This window comes from Mustela putorius, unplaced genomic scaffold (genome assembly GCF_011764305.1).
Source record: "Mustela putorius furo isolate JIRA1106 unplaced genomic scaffold, ASM1176430v1.1 tig00000129_pilon_pilon_pilon, whole genome shotgun sequence".
In the NCBI taxonomy this organism is placed as follows: Eukaryota; Metazoa; Chordata; class Mammalia; order Carnivora; family Mustelidae; genus Mustela; species Mustela putorius.
Genome location: NW_025421290.1, coordinates 14,110,206 through 14,130,276, shown reverse-complemented (window position 1 = coordinate 14,130,276; position 20,071 = coordinate 14,110,206). Strand labels below are relative to the sequence as shown.

Here is a 20,071-nt window from a genome sequence, read left to right as displayed (position 1 = left end):
ACAAACCCATACAACCTCACAATGATACTGTCTCACTACATCTGTTTAGAACTTGTCCAAGGTCACAAGTAAATAGTGGTAACAGGACAAAGAAAATGAATCTTTTTAAAAACTGCTGGAGAGAAAAATTATGTACAAAGGCTTTACAACCAGGTAGAAACCAGACTTCTTAGAGATCCCAATTTCATAATACAATGAAATATACTAAAGGTACTAATAGGAAGCAGGGGGTTACCTATTAACCAAGAATTCTTTATTTGCTTAAGAAAAACAGAAAGTAATGTATAAAATATACTTTCAGATAAAAATTATAGACATTATAGGCCCTCCTGAAAAGATTACTAAAAGATGTACCTTAGCAAGAAGAAAGGTAATTCCAGGAATGAGATACAAGGAACAGTAAGGACAGTGAAATATTTGGTTGATTAAAGTAGGTATTAAATATAAAAAAGAAAATAAAACCTTTAGGCTACAAAATGAGTAATTGTACAGTTATACAGATGATGAAGGAATGTTGTGTTTAATCAAATATCAGCACACAGGAAAAAATCACCATATATACAAGGATACAAGCTGCAGTGAATAGGAGTAACATAACAAATACAAGATATAAAATAACTATGAAATGTTTAACAAGATTTTTCACACAAACACACACACACATACACACACCCCCGGAAAATGAGAAGAAATTATTTAAAAATATATTTTAGAGGAAACTGGGAAAGAATTAAATGCCACCTTTGGAAATTAAGAATTAAAAACATTGATATTAAAATTTCAAAGGATGACAACAGATTAGAAACAAATGCAATAAATGTAGTTCACTGAGTTGAAGAAATAAAAAAATAAAATTATGTTCACTTCAAAAAACTTACAACCCAAGGATGAGGGGGGTTAGGAGAAAAAGAAAATCAAATTCTCCAACAAGTTATGTAGCATCAATAGTCCACAGAAGTAACTCTAAGAAATGTTAAGAGTTGGACTTTGTAGTGCTTCTGAAAGTCCAAGAACTATTAACTAATCTTTCTGCTGACGACAACTCCCTAGAACATGGCTCTGGTAGTACAAGAGTTCTTTACATATTTATTTCACTGAGAGAATCAGAAAACACCGGTGAAACAATGGCACCTTACTCTATAAGATACAGCTTCATCTCATTTAACAAACGCTCCTCTGGTATCTCATTTTCTAAATATGCCTAAATCATAGCAATCTTTAAATTCATCTACCTTTGGTTAGAGGTAGGTATTTCTTTCCTATGGGGTCTGTTAGTTTGCAGCTCATAGGGCTAAGGCCTCTGGAATGGTGTTCCGATCTCCCTCAGGCCTAAAATATTTTCACAGGTTTCTCTAGTTAAATATTCTTGTAATAAAGCTCAATTTTATAGATGAGTCAGTTAAATCAACAACTACTCTTAAATTTCTTCTCCAAATACAAGCAACCTATAAGTTATGAAGATATATAGAGTTCTTTTTTTTTTTTTAAAGATTTTATTTATTTGACAGAGACAGAGAAAGCGAGAGAGCACACAGCAGGGGGAGTGGCAAGCAGAAGGAGAAGCAGGCTCCCCACTGAGCAAAGAGCCCAATAAGGGGCTGGATCCCAGAACCCTGGGATCATGACCTGATCTGAAGGCAGAAACTTAACTACTAAGCCACCCCAATACCCCTATAAAGTTCTTTTGAATAGAAATACTTATTATTAAAAAACCAAACAAACAAAAAACACATTTTGTAAACTTGGGTCCCAATACTAAAAACATTCACTTACGTCACATGATATTTTAAATGTTAAATAACGAATCTCATTGTTCTAAAGAAATTATCTTCATCACCTGCTCCTTTAGAAAGTTATATACAAAATATTATAGGCAATATTTCTGATAAGGGACTGATTATGGTGTTTTAAACCTATCATCCAAGATATAAAATACAAGTACAAACAGTTCCCATTAGTTTACATTCCCCTTCTCACAAATTTTGAGTTGGCACTTTTACTGATTGTACCTAAAATCCCACTAACAATTCTAGTTCAACCAGAAGGCCCCGATCTATCAAACTGAATTAGATTTTCTTTGGCAGCAGCATCTCTCAATTAGTGCCATTCCCCTGACTAATTCTAGATCCCTGAAATAGTCCACTGAGTATGGAGGCACCAGAATAGGTAGGATTCTACCCCTCCAATTTGAAAACCTCATTGCTATTTAAATCTGTGGGATTTGTCCAAAGTATTCCAAGGTGATAAGGGTTCCCCATGCTATCCTGGTTCAAACCTGAAGATCTTCAATCCCCCACCCCCCAACCAAAACCAATACATGACTATAGTTCAGCTTCAAAATTCCTATACAAAGTTCTGGAAAGAAACTATGTCAAGGGTACCAAACCTCCTTCACTGACATTATGACTAAAATTTGAAGTTCAGAATGGAGAATTAAAAAAAAAAAAATTCTTATCTTCTACTACATGGTAACATATCTGCCTTTTCTTTCTTCCCTCTAGGTCTTATTCTCTCCTAAACAACCTCCAAGTTTCATTCTTCTGTTCACAAATTCGGTCTTCCTTGCAAATTTTATACCACTTCTATTCCTGTTTTCACCTAGAGAACTTTGTCCCTCCCCAACCTGATCAATCTCTTCTATTTTCCTGTTCTTGCCTTTCTCATCCTTGGGTTTAGGAGAGTTAGAAGGTAGAGTTCAGGCAAGTCAGCTGCTAGGGGAAACATTTCAGTTAATTCATGCAAGCCTGAGTTTGAAAGGTAAGCTACTAGAGCAACACTTCAGGGGAAGTGAAGGGACTAATGAGCAACCCACAGTAAAAAGCACTTCTGGATGAGGACTAATGGTACATATTCTTTGAACCTATAATATCAGTGAAGAGACTGATTCTTGGTTTAAATTTGGATACAGTCTTCCAATTACTGAATTACTTTTTCCTGGTCAGAGGAGGAGGAAACAACCATTATTTAAGCTATATAAGGAGGCCACATTATTCATCGTTGGTTATTTCATAAGATACACAAGAAGTTTATAATGGCTAGAAATCACTTGATCAAAAAGTTATTTAGATTGCATTTATATGAAATATCAAAAAAATGTATAGAGACAGAAAGTAGATGAGTGGCTGATAAGGGCTGGGGGAGAGGAGAATGGGGAATGACTGCTAATGAGTATAAGGTTTCTCTGGAGGTGATGTAAATGTTCTAAAATTAAATTGTGGTTAATGGTTGCACAATTCCGTGAACACACTAAAAATTACTGAGCAGCAAACTTAAAATGGATGAATTTTATACTATGTGAGTTATATCTCAATAAAGTCATTTAAAAATACTGCTATGGTTTTCTGTATTTTTATTCTGCATAAAAAGATTTTATTTTTTTTCAAGATTTTATTTATTTATTTGACAGAGAGAGACACAGTGAGAGAGGAATACCAAGCAGGGAGCCCAAAGTAGGGCTCGATTCCAGGACCCCGAGACCATGACCTGAGCCAAAGGCAGACACTTAACGACTGAGCCACCCAAGTGCCCCCATAAAAAGATTTTAAAAGATGACTACAGAATATATGGTCCAACACATAAAATACTATATTAAATTTTTTCAAAGATTACTGGAAAACTTCCTCCGCTGCCCAATATTTCTTCACCTTATAGCTTCAACCAAATACTGACTTCACTCTTCAAATTAAATATTTCTTCCAAATAATCAAATGAATTATAATGCAAAAGACTGTTACTGAGTTAAAAAATACCTAAATTCAAATGCCCTGAATTCAAACCTCAAAAATGAAATTTCAAAAAGCAAACCAAAAGCGACCAAGCAAACCAACCAAAATAAGTCAGATACAGCTCTTCTATGCTAAATAGTATTTCCATGAAGTCCATGACAAAAGTCATTTTTTTCTACAAAACATCATTCAAAAATAAGTCTTTGCTGAATTAGGTAAAAACTTACAACTACCCAAACCACAGTGACCTTGTGCAGTAGTCTCAATTTCATATACTAAGCATAGACAGAGCTTGCCACTTTTGATGTTTCCTTCATGTTTAATGTATCAATATCTTCTAGACATGTACTGTGATATGAATTACATGCTATATAAGGTAGACTTTTTTTTACAAAGGTATGTAAGTTTTTTTACAAGTTTTTACAAAGGTATGTACTGCACAATTTTTTAAAAGTTCAACTTCAGGGTGCCTGGGTTGCTCAGTTGGTTGGGTGACTGCCTTCGGCTCAGGTCATGCATGATTTCGGAGTCTGGGGATCGAGTCCCCGGTTTGTTTCTCCCTCTGACCTTCTCCCCTCTCATGCTCTCTCTCACCGTCTCTCGTGAATAAATAACATCTTAAAAAAAAAAAAAAGTCAGAAGGACGTAATTGCCTGAAAAATATTTAAGCTCAGGGTGTTTGGGTGGCTCAGTGGGTTAAAGCCTCTGCCTTCAGCTCAGGTCATGATCCCAGGGTCCTGGGATGGAGCCCCACATGGGGCTCTCTGCCTGCCTCTCTGCCTACTTGTGATCTCTGTCTGTCAAATAAATATTTGTCTGTCAAATAAATTATTTTTAAAAAATTACTAAGCTCAATTTAGTTGGTGGGATCTACTGACTATAAAAATTAGATACTGACCTATTATCACTAACCACTACAGTGTGAGCAAAACATTGAAAAGATGTGGAAAGCACAGAGCTATTTAGTTTTTAAAGTTTTCTAAGAATGTTCTATAGTATTCACAATCTCAATTTGCCTCATCTGTTAACTATTTCAAATTTCTGGGGTTTTTTGGTTTTGTTTTGTTTTTAAAGATTTTTATTTATTTATGTGAGAGACAGAGATCACAAGTAGGCAGAGAAAGGTGGAAGCAGAGAAGCCGGATTGGGGCTTGATCCCAGAACCCTGGGATCATGACCTGAGCCAAAGGCAGAGGCTTTGACCCACTGAGCCAACCAGGGGCCCCTCGAATTTCTGTTTTGAATAACTTGTCTAAAGAAGTGGATTCGATTTCCAGTTTGCTATTTTTTAAACCTTGCATATTTGAGGATTCAAACTCAGAATGACCTAGAAAATAATAACTGACTCCCTTAGTCAATCCACTCTTTTTCCTTTTGCTTAAAACAAACAAAAACCCCTGCGTGACAGCACACTTTAAAATGGATGCTGGTAACCTGAAAGAGGGAGAAAATAAAACTTATTAAATATTTACGATGACAAAAGGTTTATTCAAAAACAAAATATGCAGCAGTTTTAAGTATTTTACACATATGAAATGTCACTGCTAGAAAAAAAAATAGTATTTGCCCCATGAGAAAAACTTCTATCCATCCAATCTAACATTTTTCCAAAACAGATTCATTAACTGAGTCCACAAATTTTGATGAGATGCTTTGTGTATATGGAAAAGGGTATTGGGAAAGTAAAAGAAAAAAGTTTTGTTTTTTTTTAAAGTGAAAATTCCATCTTTCTGATAGCTTTATATACACACACACACACACACACATATATATGTTTAAATCTAACTACCTCCTGTACTTGATGATCCACACTTCAAATGACATGACCTAAAATGAGTTTCTCAATTCCATATTACTTCTCCTACCCAGCTCCCTGTCTTAAGAAATAGATCTACCATTAGTCATAGCCTCGCAGAATCCTGTATTTTCACCCTTATCACAGTATATAAGACCCTGTGAATTCTTCCAATTTTTAGATTTTCAGATTCATGAGGGAAGGAATCATGTCTTTTCTATTCATATTACTTTGCGTATGGAGAGTAGGACAAAGGAATGATAGTAGGACAAAGGAAATGATAGCCATCATCATGACTTCTCTCTTGTCAACAGACTCAGGAGTTCTTTTCTACCCAGGAAAAAGTATTCCCATAGAAGAGGATCTGCAGACTAACTCTATCCTACCATTTCCATTTAGTTATTCTACAGAATGCATAGTTCTAATATTTAAGATCTCTACAGAAATATAATTGATTTCTAGTAAGAAAACATTAGACTCTAAAGCAAATGTGCAGCTTACCAATTAAAAATCTGATTCTCAGATTATGTTCATTAATGACTTAAAAGTTTCTTGACATCATTAGCTGACACTCTCATTACTGAAAAATGCCACATAAGATATATTAGAGATGACAAAAGAGAAAGATGTAGTTTTGACTAGAAGTTAGAGCCTATACATTTTCTTTCCCTAAGCTATTTATTTATTCATCTGATCATCCAATCAATAGTCACGAATGGGTAAATTTCTTAAAGTCTTTTCTATATGGGAAGCAAGGTATAAAGTAATTTAGGAATAATTTCTGAGAGCTAGCAAACCCACTTTCAATGTATTTTCAACAAAAATATCTTTAACTTAGTCTGGGAGTTTTACTATATATAACATGAATTGATCCCATAAGCACTTAAGGTGCTCCTTATTCTACTGACTGCAGCAAACTAGTACAAGATCACACCAGATGGCTGACTAGTTGTTACAGTACTTGCTTATACCATCAGGAAGCATTTACACAGAGAAAAATGAAGATGAGATATGGAGTAATAGAGGGTGTTAAGGTGTGGGCTGACAACAGAAAAAACCTGCCACTTCTAAGATTAGCCCCTAACATCCAAAACAGCCTTACTCTCAGCAAGGATAATAATCTACTGCTTTATAAAAAGTGAAAATTTTATTTACCATCTATTTATATTCTGAAGCATGATGACATACTGCAGAGATAGTTTTCTGAAGTCTGGTAAGTTTTGTAACTGTTTGCAAAACAAAAGCAACAACAACAAAAACAACTGTAGAGCTTATCCTTATCATTAATATTTTCATTTCTGGAATTTGGTAAAGGAAGCTGTAACTTCTGTAGACATAATATCAAATTAAATGTAATTTTCTACCACTCGTGCTAAAGAAAAGGAGAAGTGCTAAGAAAAGGGGGGAAAAAAAGTCAAGGCATTTATTCAAAATCAGTAATGAATTACAGTCTTAAAAATAGCACAATAGTTTTTGAATAACATATTCTTTAAACAAAATAACGAAGCTACATACAGCCTGATTCAAAACAAAATACACACCAAAAAAAAAAAAAAAAAAAAACCCATTTATCTATATTCCTGCCCAAATGGTCATATCACAGATGAGTAAAAAGAACTAGGTTAAATATAAAATAGATTACCCATCACCTATGCTCTCATAATTTGCTACACTTTGGTTCACATTCAATTTTCTTTGTCATGTGTTCATCAGAAAATAAGCAAGCAGACTATAAGATTAAACAATAAGCTACTAAAAACAAATAAAACCCTATCCTTGCTTTCAAGCACTTTATTTTTAACAAATCTTAATATTGAAGTATTCCATTTATATTATAAATTCTATTTTAAGCCCAATTAGGTAGCCTGTATTTAAGACCATCTTCTTAAATTCACTAGGAATATAATTTGAATAAAGGACCGATGAAAGCAGTTGTCAGTGGGTTGCAAAGTAACAAATAAGTCTTAAGGCAAAACTGTGTATGACTTGTGGTAATAGCTGTATTATGCCCATATCTTATATTTTTCTGATATTACAAAATTTAATAGTTCTTCGTAAAAAGTTCTAAAGTTAATGGACATAACACATGACACTATACTTTTCAAATTTAGTATACCCTTCCACCTCAGACCTCAACTCAATCACAAGATTCACTCACAGGGTACAATGGAAATGTAGTCATAACCTTCATAACCAAAGATTTTCTAAACCATCATAACTGCCAACAGTTTCTCTCAGCAGGAGCAATAAAACTGCAGTGATCCATATATATAATAACAATGAAAAATCCAAGGACTGGAGTTCACTTTCTATTACCAGCTGTGAAGCTTCAGACAAATAACTTAACCTTTGTCTCAATTTCCTCATCTGCTAAGATCCAAGTAGTAATAGTATCTATCTCATATATAGAGATAGGAAGATTTAAGGAGACAGTAATTAAAATTTTTCTACAATAATACCTGGCTTACTGCTCAATGTTAGCTGTCATTGTTAGTAGCTAATGTTAATGTCAGAAAAACTTAAAAGGTGCACAAAGAATCAAATTTATGATTCTGGCCTCATTAGTATCATACTCCAATAAATGGATCTCAGCAACCAGACTGCTCATATAAAATTATCCATTTAAAAAGTCAATAAAGGAAATTTTAGCATGCATTTTCCAAATACTAGAATCCGTTTTAACAGTTTGATACGGCTTAAAATTTAGCTTTAAGGTTTTTATGAACATGGACTACTCATATATTAGATACTTGTTTTGGTTCAAATGAAATCAGGTGAGCATATCTCCCTTCTTTAATATAACGTCTCATTTCTGTGACTCCACAACTCCCATTTAAAAGGTTGTCTAGTTCATAATATCTGCAAACATAACTCTGGAAAGAGATAAAAGTCTATGGAATGTCCTATTAACCCTCAAAGTGAAAACACTGGAAATTAAAGTGAAACCTTTAGGTCTAGAATCAATCAACCTAATTTTCTATACCAGCATTAAGAACTCTGCCACATTTCTGATATGTATTAATCTTCAAATATCCAGGTTCAGCCAAAATAATATACAGGAAGAAAAGTCAGAAACGTCTGCTACCTGAAAGCTCTGAACTTTTCTACTACTTCCAACAACAATCACTTTCACTTGCAGGTAGATTTTGGCTACTATTTACAAAATATCTGAGTATCTACTATCCACAAGGCACAGTGGTAAATTCTGAGGATAATAAAAAGCTACTGTATCTTCCCCTTCAGAATTTTATAAGTTGAACACACAGTTATAATTAGAACACAAATACCTAGCAATAAAGCATACAACTAAAGTCATACAAGTAATACAATAGATACTGCCATAGAAGTACAAATGAAACACTATGATCAGAGAAGGCATCGGGAGAGAAAAAATATTATAAATGAGCTTTGATAGAGGGGAAAGCAAAAGCTAGAAAAAGAAGGACAAGAATTCCAACCTACCAATTAGAATGAACAACAATCCACTGAGATAAAAGGACAAGGTATGTTCCAGACAGAGATGGCAAAGTGTACTGGTTTGGTTGAAACTGATCTGTCCTGGGACGCCTGGATGGCTCGGCTGGCTAAGCACCTAACTTGTGATTCTGGCTCAGGTCCTGATCTAATGGGTCCCAAGACTAAGTCCCACCTCTGGCTAACACCCCCCCCACCCCCACCGTGTCTGCTTGAAATCCTCTCCCCCTGCCCCTCCCCCCCATACACTCTCCTCACTCTCCCCAAAGCAAATAAACAAATCTTTTAAAAAAGAGAGGGGCACCTGGGTGGCTCAGTGGGTTAAGCCTCTGCCTTTGGTTCAGGTCATGATCTCAGGGTCCTGCGACTGAGCCCCAAGTTGGGCTCTCTGCTCGGTGGGGACCCTGCTTCCCCCCTCTTTCTGCCTGTCTCTCTGCCTGCTTGTGAACTCTGTCAAATAAAATCTTTAAAAAAAAAGAGAGCAAGAAATAGATCAATCTTCAAGTTCAATTATGGAAAGTGTCAAAACCCCAGCAAAGAATTCTAAACTTTATCCTAGATGAAAAGGGAACCACAAGTATTATCAAGCAGAGAAATAATATGATATGAACAGTTTTTTAGAAGGAGTTTGTGATGGTTTATTGAACGGGGAAGGGAGATGCAGTACAAAGTAAAAGTGGAAAGACCAGCTGGAGTGCTAAAACCAATGGTTTGGGTATGAAGTGATTAAGATCTGTACTATTCTAATACAATTTTTCTAACTTAAACAACACAGGACCCACCTGTAAAGCCTTAATACTTTCTATATAAAGACTATTTTTTATAAGATCTGAATTACAATTTTGTTTTCTTACTTTCTCTTCCCCTTTCTCCATAACAGTATCTTCCTGCCCATTTCTAATCACAAACTGTAACTTCTCTTCAAAATACCAACCCTTGTCTTTCTTCACTTACTCATCATTCTAGTCTGAACATTCACCTTTGCTTTTATTACTCTTTATCCTCTATTTAACCATCTCTTCCCACCTAACAATTAACGACAAACCAATCACCTCTCTAGCTTCATACAGTCAAATAAAGCTGCTCAAACTCAACTTTCTCTTCCACTACCTCTTAATGTTTAACTTTTATTTATAAATTCTATATGCCTACAACTTTTGTAACTTTTAAAGTCTCTACCCAATCTCTTACAGTATGATTTCCAGGCTCACTGCTAAAACTGTACTCAAAGACTCACACTCTGTTGTTTCTATTCCTGAATCTCAAGATTTCACAAACTCAAAAGGAGCTACTATTTATTTAGTACTTTCTTCATGGTAGAAAACGTCAAGTATTTTACACAATCATTTCACTTAATCTTCAAGAATACCTTATAAGGGGCGCCTGGGTGGCTCAGTTGATTAAGCAACTGTCTTTGGCCCAGGTCATGATCCTGGAGTTTCAAGATCTAGTCCTGCATAGGTCTCCCTGCTCAGCAGGGAGTCTGCTTCTCTCTTTCATCCTTCCCCCTCTCCTGCGGTTTCCAATAAATAAAATCTTTAAAAAAAAAAAAAAAGAATACCTTATGAGAAAGGCTTTCCCATAAGACAGATAAATATGAGGCTTAGCGAAATTGAGGACCTTGTCCAAAATCACCCCACTAGGAAATTTTATCACCTCCTCTCTAAAGCCTTTAATATATGTACTTAGAAACATTACTCTTAGTCCTTCATTAAGGATATCAACCATCTGAGAATTTAATATAGATTCCATTCCTCAATTTAAACAATGATAGTTGAAGACATAAAACCGTTTAGCTCGGCTGACTTCGGAAACTTAGGGAATGAGAAAATGAACTCCAGGAACTTCTTAAACTTTTTGGAATGTTTCAGAAGAGACTTTTTGGAATGTTTCAGAAACACTGGAAGGCTTAATTTATACATAAATTACATATAAAGACAATTTATACATAAATTTATAAGGTGTCTTTTAATTCTAGGAATCTGAATCTTAGTGTTAACATTCAGATTCTCAATTTTTGATTCCTAGGAACAAGGAGGATCATCTATTTAGGAAAAATTCACTCAGGAATGTTCTGAAAATAACTTCGTATCTACACAGTTCTGATCTTGGCATGTTAACTTAGATTCTCTGAGTCTTTATTTCTTCACTTGTAAAAAAGTAACATCATATACTTTAGAGGGTTGTGGGGAAAATTAAAGCCTGACAAATGGTTAATACACTGTGACTTTGGGGCGCGTGGGTGGCTCAGTTGCCTGGGTGGCTCCGTCGTTAAGTGTCTGCCTTTGGCTCTGGTCATGATCCCAGCATCCGGAGATCGATCCCCATACCGGGTCCCTGCTCCGTGGGAAGCCGCTTTTCCTTTTCCCATTCTCCCTGCTTTTGTTCCCTCTCTTGCTCTGTCGAAAAAGTAAAAACCTTAAAAAAATATATACACTTTCACTATGTCTTTATCTAGAAGTAGTTTGTTCTCATAGGATTTTAATTCAAATCTTATCACCTACAAAAATTCTTTCAATCCAGATCCTAAATGCGAATAGTACATAAACTTGGTCAATGGATTCCAAATAAACATTTAGCATTATAAAAACTCAAGCTCCCTCTCTTATTATTCAAGGAATGTTTAAGACATCTCTAATTTCGTAAACACAGTATCAGTAGTCTACTTTACTAATACACAATAAGATCTACCACTTTTCTCTCAGTTTTAAAAAAAAATTCTAAAGTCTACTACATTTTAGATAAAGGTATTCAGAAGCTCACCTCTCTTAATCGTTTCCTTTCTCTAGCTCCTTCTACTTGCCTCAGCAAAAGAAAAGCTAGGTAAAGAGATTATCTAGGTTGTACAGAGATAGCTAGGACATGCAAAGGTCAAAATCAGCAAGGAATAAATTCTGTAGATTCAATAAAATATGAAATTGTTACTTGTGTAATATGAAGTACATTTGAGAGCAAAAGAGGCTCCTGGGTGGCTCAGTGGGTTAGGCCTCTCTGCCTTTGGGCTAGGGATCAAGCCCTGGGGGCTCTCTGCTCAGCAGGGAGCCTGCTTCCCCTTCTCACTCTCTGCCTGCCTCTGCCTACTTGTGATCCCTCACTGTCAGATAAATAAAACCTTAAAAAAAAAAAAAAAGCCAGCAAAAGAATATAATCAACCTTTTGATTTTTATATAAATTTAACCCAAGCTTCTTTTATATAAGGGTGGTTAATAATCCCAGCTAGAAATTCAGGGAATTTCTTGGCTAATAGCGCAATAATAAATGAAGTAACTGAATTTTAAAAATCTGTCACCAACATTATTCGAAATGAAAGAACACATTCTGGCATAAAGTTACCATCAAAGGTACAGGAGGGTGCAAATTTTATCTAGTTGCTTCACACCTTCCCCTCACCCAAGGTGCACATATTTCACAGGCCACATCTTGTTTTATGTTAACTTTTTAAAAAATATATTTTATTTATTTATTTGACAGAGACACACAGTGAGAGAGGGAACACAAGCAGGGGAGTGGGAGAGGGAGAAGCAGGCTACCCACTGAGCAGGGAGCCCCATGTAGGACTCTATCCTGGGACCCTGGGATTATTATGACTTAACTGACACAGCCATGCAGGAGCCCCACTTCTTTTTTTTTTTTTTTTTAAAGATTTTATTTATTTATTTTACAGAGAGAGATCATAAGTAGACAGAGACGCAGGCAGAGAGAGAGAGAGAGAGGGAAGCAGGCTCTCCGCTGAACAGAGAGCCCGATGTGGGACTCGATCCCAGGACCCTGGGATCATGACCTGAGCCGAAGGCAGCGGCTCAACCCACTGAGCCACCCAGGTGCCCCAGGAGCCCCACTTCTTGTTTAACTCTTATAGGACTCCACTTCAGCCGACTTTCTTACTTGGCTGCCTCCCTTCTTTGATCTAAGGATGGAAAGTAATCCTTAGATTATTTTACAGTACCACTCAAGAGTCAGGTGCCTAGGCAAGAGTTAGATAATCATGGGGGGGGGGGTCATCAAAATATCACCCTCTAATTATCACAGATTTACACTTTAAGAAATTAATTCAGCTCTCATGGGTGAGCATTTCAGGGACAACAAGCTCCCTGTGGACATATCAGTCTTCAGTTTTAAATTATTAAATAAATCAGCATTCACAGCTGAGCCAAAATCAGCTCTACATTCTATTAGCTACTATAATAAATAGTGTTGGTATAATCTGAACAAATTCAAAGACTGTTGTAAGTTTTTGGTAACTGCTTAGCAATGTTTACCATGTGACAACATGATGTTGCTATAGAGTTCTTTGAAAAAAATTAGGCATTAGGAAACAAATTTTCAGACAAAGGTTTATTAACAAGTCAAGATAAGCAAGACTCAGCTTGAACTTACAGAAACATCTTCATAATGTGTTCATATAATGTCCTTCACATCAAACTATGAAAGGTCCTGTGTTTGTTCAAACCTGCAGTTTCACCTACCCTTTATTTCTTGTGGAATCCCCATCCTTCTTCCTCCCAAGAGTTTTTCTAGACTTCCCAATCCCAACAGAAAAATCAATAAAGCCTATCTACAGGAGTATCATCCCTAAAGATCAATTATCAACTTAAAATTCTTTTAAGACACTTACTTTTAAATAACATACAGATTTAGAATACTGAAACTTCTAAGTGCCTAACATATTCTAGGCATTTGGTCAAGGCATACTGAATAGACAGTGTTAACTGAGTTAAGAAAATTTAGTAACTGGCCATGCATTTGATAATACAGTATACCACTATGCTTTACTGATTTGTAAACTGAGACTCAAAGGGTTAAAAAGCACTTGTCCATGGACACAGATATTTTGGAGCACAGCCATGACTAAACAATTCTTATCTCCGAGTACAATGTTCCCTTCAACAGGTTATACTGTAATTATGGTCATCACTCTAGCCCTTCAAACCGAAATATAAAAAAATACAACCTGTGTTTAAAAAAAAAAAAAAAAGAATGTCTAAAGAAATTTATGTAAATTTCCACCAAAAAAGAAAAAAAAAACCACCTTTTTAAAGCAGGCTCCATGCCCAGCATAGCCTCCAAGGAGGGGCTTGAACTCACAACACTGGAATAAAGAAAGACCTGAGCTGAGACCAAGAGTCAGAAGCTTAACCAACTGAGCCACTCAGGTGCCCCTAAAAAAGACATTTTAACGACTAGCATTCATTTTAACGACTAGCATTCAACCCTGTTACTTTGCAAATATATACTGAGGTAGCTAGCCAAACTTCCTGCTCTTATATACCTCTCCCATAACAAATTACTTCACTAATGTGAAAAATGTTTGATGATATGAAATCAAAAATGTCTTCAGTAACTTCTATGTGCACTTCTCATTACGGTTTCAATAATGTGTCACTGCAGCACCGTGCAGCTTAAAAGTAATCATCTCTACATGATTCAATGTTTATTCAGATATACAAGAGTCACACTTAAGAACAGAACTACAACATCAGGCAAGGAATGTTACTTTGTGCTTCAACTTATTTACTGACAAAGAAACATAAAGAAACATTAAAAACATTAAACCAAGGGTAACATCTATGATTAGAAAATAGGGGTGGGGTGGGTCACCACCTTCCTAATCATCTAATCTGTAAAGTGTTACAGAAATACAGTATTTGTAAAAGATCCAATATGTAAAAAATATAAAAGTTATAATAGTGAAATTGTTCCAGTTGAAGAGGAACTGGGGAGTAAGCCCTGCTGCCGAACTCCTATGAGCTCTGGAACCCCTATGGCTCAGCAGAGTACCATTTAAATAAATAAATACCCCCTTACTCTTCAGAGCTCTTTGCATCTAAAAACTGATTGTGTTTAAAATTCCACCATGCAAGTATGAAAAGATTAAGACTTCTTCCTCCAGAACAATTTTTGAAATTTTTAATTTCTTTCAATAATGTCAAAATCACCTACTCTGGGAAGTAATACCTATATCCCATTGATTTTTACAACTCCCATCACTCTCTCAATCACTTCTTAAAATTCATTATGCTCATTAGTGCAACCTGCAGAAAATTCAGGGGTGGGAATGGGGGCGGCGCATGTATTTCTTGGCTTGGACAACTTAAGTATGACCTTTGTGGATTTGTAAGTACCATGCGGTGCTTGAGAAGGGAGAAGGAAAAATACCTCAGGTGATGAAATTTTCAAAACGTATCTAAACTGCGGTTGGTAGAAGGCTCTCCACAGCCAGCTGTCTTTCAAGAGAATATTTAAATCTACAAGTAGAACAGAACCATACCTCAACCACCAAACTCTAAGAAGTTCATCACACAATTCACACAGCTAAAAATACAAGAAATCAGTGTGATTTACTTCAATGGATTTGTTCGATGCCTTAATAATGAATGGACTGGAGGTATCACCGACTTGAGTTCTTAAGGAGCCTCATTCTCAGCTCAGACCCCTGAAGCAAATCCTCCAGAATTTGGAGCCTCGAGGCCAAGTCCGGTCCAAAGGAAGCCTACCCCCTTCTTCCTCCAGGCCTCCCTCCCAGGGGTTGGAGCCCTCGGCCGCCCTGCGGGAGGGGGCGCCGCGACGCCCCACGCCTCGCTCGGGAAAAGTTCCGCCCGCCGTTCTCGGGCCAGGCTGCCCTGGGGCCCTCGCCCGCGCCGCGGCCACAAACACTTGCCGGGTGTCGGCTGCAGGAGGGTCGCGCCCCCTCCCCGCGCCGCCGCCGCCACCAACACCCCACCCCCGCCTCCCCGCCGCCACCGCCCTCGCTGAGCGTTAACCCCTTGCGGCCCGCCGCCCGGCTTCGGGGAGGAGGCCGGGCCAGGGGGTGGAGTTGTCGTGTCTCCTCCCGGGAGCGCCTGGGCAGACGCCCGGCTTGTTTACAGGCCCCAGGCCCAGGCCTGGCCGCCACCGCCGCCGCGCAGGCCCGCCCGCCCGCCCGCCCTCGGCCCGAGCGTCGCGCTTACCCGGAGCAGCCGCGGGCGGGCAGGTCCCTGGTCGGCCAAGGCAGCGGCGGCGACGGCGCCCGGGGAGGGGGCTGGAAGGGGGTCACCGCGGCGGCTGCCGGCCAGGTCAGGCCGGGGGAGGGGGCGGAGGAGGGGAGGAGCCGGGCTGCGTCCGGGCCCCCGGCTCTCGGCGCCCTCGCGGCTCAGATCATCCGGGCGTTGGAGCGGGAGGCGGAGAGCGGGTCCCGGAGGAGGAGGAGGAAGAGCCGAAGACTCATCGCTTTCGCGCCCCACCTGCCTGGCGCCCCCCCCACCCCCCCTCCCCAACCACCCGTTCCGGCGCTGCAGCCGCCCGAGCACCCGAAGCTGCGGGCCGGGCCGGCGCCGAGACCACTGCTCCCTCGCTCCCGCGCGCGCTCCCGCCCCTAGCGCCGCCGCCGCCTTGAGCGCGTCCCCGCGCAGGCGCGCTCACGAAGGCGCCGTGCGGCCCCTCCCCGACTCCTCTGTCCGCCCCGCCCAGCGGGCTCGGCGGCCGCTACAGCTGCGGCGCGGCGGAGCAGCTGCAGAGACCCGGATGTCGTTGGGCAGGAACTGCGGCGAGGGCCAGCAGGCGGGGGAGGGGCAGCCGCAGATGACATCACTGCCCTACCCTGCTACTCTGGCCGCAGCCCCCTCGGCCCAAGGCCGAGGCCGAAGGGAACATCCGAATCCCGGTTCGGAACCGGGACTGGAGCTTTTATGCCCCCGGCTCGGGGGCTGGACAGGGTGCGTGATTGTAAGGAGTCCCGGACTTCGAGAGCTTCTCCAAACCCGGCAGTCCGTCGAGCGGGGACTCGGGAGCTCCCCCTAGGGCGTCGGCTCCTCCCGCCCCGGCGCTTCCACTTGTCTTAAATACACACCCCACTCCCTGCAAAGACGCGGTTCTCAGAACCTGGAAGACCGACCCCGTGCTTACGACCTCTCTCGGACGCAGTTGCGGCCTAGTTGCCGCACGGTGGCCACGGCTAGAACGCACTGTTGCACCAGGCAGCCGCCAGACCCCCTCTCTTCCGGGGCCCCAGGCCTCTGGAGCCACCCTAGCCAGCGACCCCGGGAGCTTCACGCAGGTGCCCCTACCACACACCTCTCATCCCGAAGGGCAACAACACCCTACCACCACCCACCCACACGCGAGTGCAACTGATACACGCACGGGGCACATGTTCTGAGTTTCTGGCACGTTTTCCATTCGTAGTTCATGGGATTCCACATTGTATTTATTTGCACATGTTAGTCACGTGATTCTGTCACAGGGGACCTCCAACGACCTCCTGCAAGGTTTAAGGAACACAAGATTTTCTTGAGAATAATCAGAAACGTAACAGCTGCTTCTATTAAGAGTTAGAGATCAAGTGAACCTAATTGAAACTACATATGCAGGCGGCCAAAATCCAGTTTAGCTAGCTGGACTACAGAAAACCGACCCACGCTGTTTGCAGACGCCGGGATAGAATGACAACCCTAGGCGGCCAATGAATCGGAACTGGGAGCAGTACATCACCAGCACGATTTCCCATTGGATGGGGTGTCTTTCCCTCTCTCGTCAGAGACTTAACCTGTTCACGGACTTGACCTATACCACACTGGCTGTAAAAAAAATTTAAAAGAAAAATCCGTGTTTTAAAAAATAGTCGCATAAAGAAAAACCCAAATAGTTCAGTGCAGGAGGCAAGTAATTTAAAAAGAACACCTGAAAATATTAGTCAAGTTGGGTTCTGGCCAATAAAGAGGTAAACTTGCGATGAGGCCTCTCTATTTTATCTCAGGAACTCACTGTAGCAATTTATACCCTGTTACTTTGTATATCCTAAAAGTACTTTGTTGCCCCAACTCTTAGATCAAAAGCAATCTGTTTATTCTTTCTGTCATTCAGCAAACACTTAGCTGTTTTTGAAGCTGTGAAAGCCATCTCCAATTTTTTCTGCATGACTTTTTTTGGAAGTTGTGTTCCTTTCACATTTAGGCCTGGAATCTGACAACAGGATAAAATAGTTTCACCAAACAGTCACTGGCTGGCCAATTCTTCGAGAAACCCAAAAATCACTCTACCCAATATCTATGGCGTTAGAATTTCTTAGAGTAAGAGGAAGATGGATCTTTTCCAGGTATACAACATGAAAATAAAATTCATTTATGCACTTGGTCCTAGTATCATCTGAGGACACATTTCCTAATTACTTCTCCCTACGCTTGCCAAAATGAGGGAAATTAGATCAAAGATCTTTGAAACTGTGCCGTATTGAAATCCTTAATATTTAAGACAAGTAACAGCATGATTAGCATGCTGGTGGACTCATTACAATTGTGAAATTAAAGAGCCCAAGAGGCAACCACTATTTGAAGTGCCCTTGGAAAGCAAACTTTCTTATTCCTAAGGCAGAGCCTGGGTAGTCCATGAAAGTAGAGAGTAATAGAGAACTTGAAGGACTAGCTTATCTTTCTGCTTCCTTCCTTTAGGCTTCCATATCTTTGTCTCTCTGTTCTATACTTGTAAGAGAATCTGGGTCAATTATAGCAGAAAAGGCAGAAGGATAGAAAATAAGAGCATAAAGAGACTTTTAAGGAGGCTGCACAGTGTGCCACAGACTACTGATAAAGCTGTACCTTCCTACTATTTCTCATTTCTAGATACAGTTTGCAGGGACATTTTGGTATGAACTAGGAAATTCGTGGGTTATAAGGTAACATTTTCAAGTTTGGGACGAAGGTATCTTAATATTGTCTGAATAAATATGCTTGATATTATAACATTCCCTTCCTTATTATTATATTAAGTATTATGTTCCCAAAATGTTATGCTGTAGACAAAACCCAACTATTTAGAAAGAAGGAAAGGACATTGAAAAAAGAGGGTTAAAATTTTTTTTGTTGTTTGAACTACAGGGGGACTCCTACCTGTATTTGCGTTGTTCAAAGTGAATTTCTGTGAAACCTCAGTGAGAACATATTCTCATAATTGTAATTTAGTAATTCTTACAGGTATATTGTAAAACTATCGTGCTCTGCTTTGGAGTTATGTTTCAATCACCAAAGAGGAGGAGGATTTTCTGATAGACTGGCTTTCAAGTCCTGAATTTAACTGTGTGCTATCAGCTTAGTAATTGGGAGGCCTGGCGTGAGGAGGAGGCTGAGGTGAGGAAGCTTAATCTGGTTAGCTATACTCTCTCCTCTTTTCCTCGATAATCACAGTTAAAAGTGAAGGTTACATTACTTGTTACCAAATTGCTATTGTGAATCAATCCAGGAGGGTCACCCTTGAGACAGCCTGGCTTAGGCCTCTCAAAATAAATGTCAACAATATAAGTGATCCCTCCAGGGAGTACTGGAGAATTCCCCTCACCTGAGCCGTTCACCCTTTCACACTGAGGTCAGTCACTACTCAAGAGTCACAGAGCCAAGCAGAACAGAGTTTCAACTCTGCCAGCCTCCTCCACCTTCACTACCTGTTCCACGTGTCTTTTTCCCAAATATCCTCTTCATATGGCCTCCTCTTCTCTCTTTTTTCCTTATCACTCTTCTCCCTTTCTTCTGTTCTTTCTTAGTCCCCTTTGTCCTTCTTTTCCCCATTCTTCTTTTCTCACTTTTTCCTAGCTTAGTCCAAATTACAGCCTCTGCTACCCACTTTCTCCTGAAGTAGTACATTTCAGTGGATAGAGCCCCAAATCAATTTTGTTGGTGGGGGGTGTGCCCCCCACCCTGGCCCTCTTCCCTCCATCCTTCCCCCCCTCCCCCAACCATTTAGGGTCACGAGAAACTTAGGTCTTTAAAGTTCTGTCACAGAATGAAAAGGATTAGAAAATCCTGTCCTGTGTGACATCACTGAGGCAGCTCTGTCAGGTGGAGCAGATGGAAACTAGCAGCCTTGTATTGTCCCTGTGACGACTCCTGGACCTTTTAAGAGAAATGTGGGTCACCATGAACACCATAGGCCAAGTCCTAGGGAGTCTTCAGAGTAGGTCTCACCTCAAGAGAACTGTATATGGACAGCCCCATGACATTGGTGCAGGTCCTTTCAGGCAAATTCACTTGTTCAGCAGATAGTTATTGGATGCTGGGCTGGTCGTAGATAAGGACATGACTAGGCAAAAAGTCCCACCCTCAAGGAGTCGATA

At 39.8% G+C, this 20,071-nt stretch overlaps 1 protein-coding gene across 3 annotated transcripts in view; it reads right to left on the bottom strand.

Moving 5' to 3' along the window:
• PPM1A (protein phosphatase, Mg2+/Mn2+ dependent 1A) overlaps window positions 1-19,695 on the bottom strand; it is a 40,379-nt gene extending 20,684 nt beyond the window's left edge. The window contains exons 1-2 of one of the 3 annotated variants that reach the window (XM_045070151.1): window positions 15,942-16,379; window positions 15,151-15,239 (exon numbers count right to left, since the gene is read on the bottom strand). Coding sequence is in view for 1 of the 3 variants with exons in the window: in XM_004738876.3 (XP_004738933.1) it covers window positions 19,403-19,601 (199 nt within the window). In the remaining 2 variants the exon portion in view is untranslated. Of the gene's footprint in view, window positions 1-15,150; window positions 15,240-15,941; window positions 16,380-19,402 lie in introns of those variants that run through there. The other 2 variants (XM_004738876.3, XM_045070149.1) reach the window with 2 other exon arrangements.
• Between the last annotated feature and the right edge of the window lie 376 nt (window positions 19,696-20,071).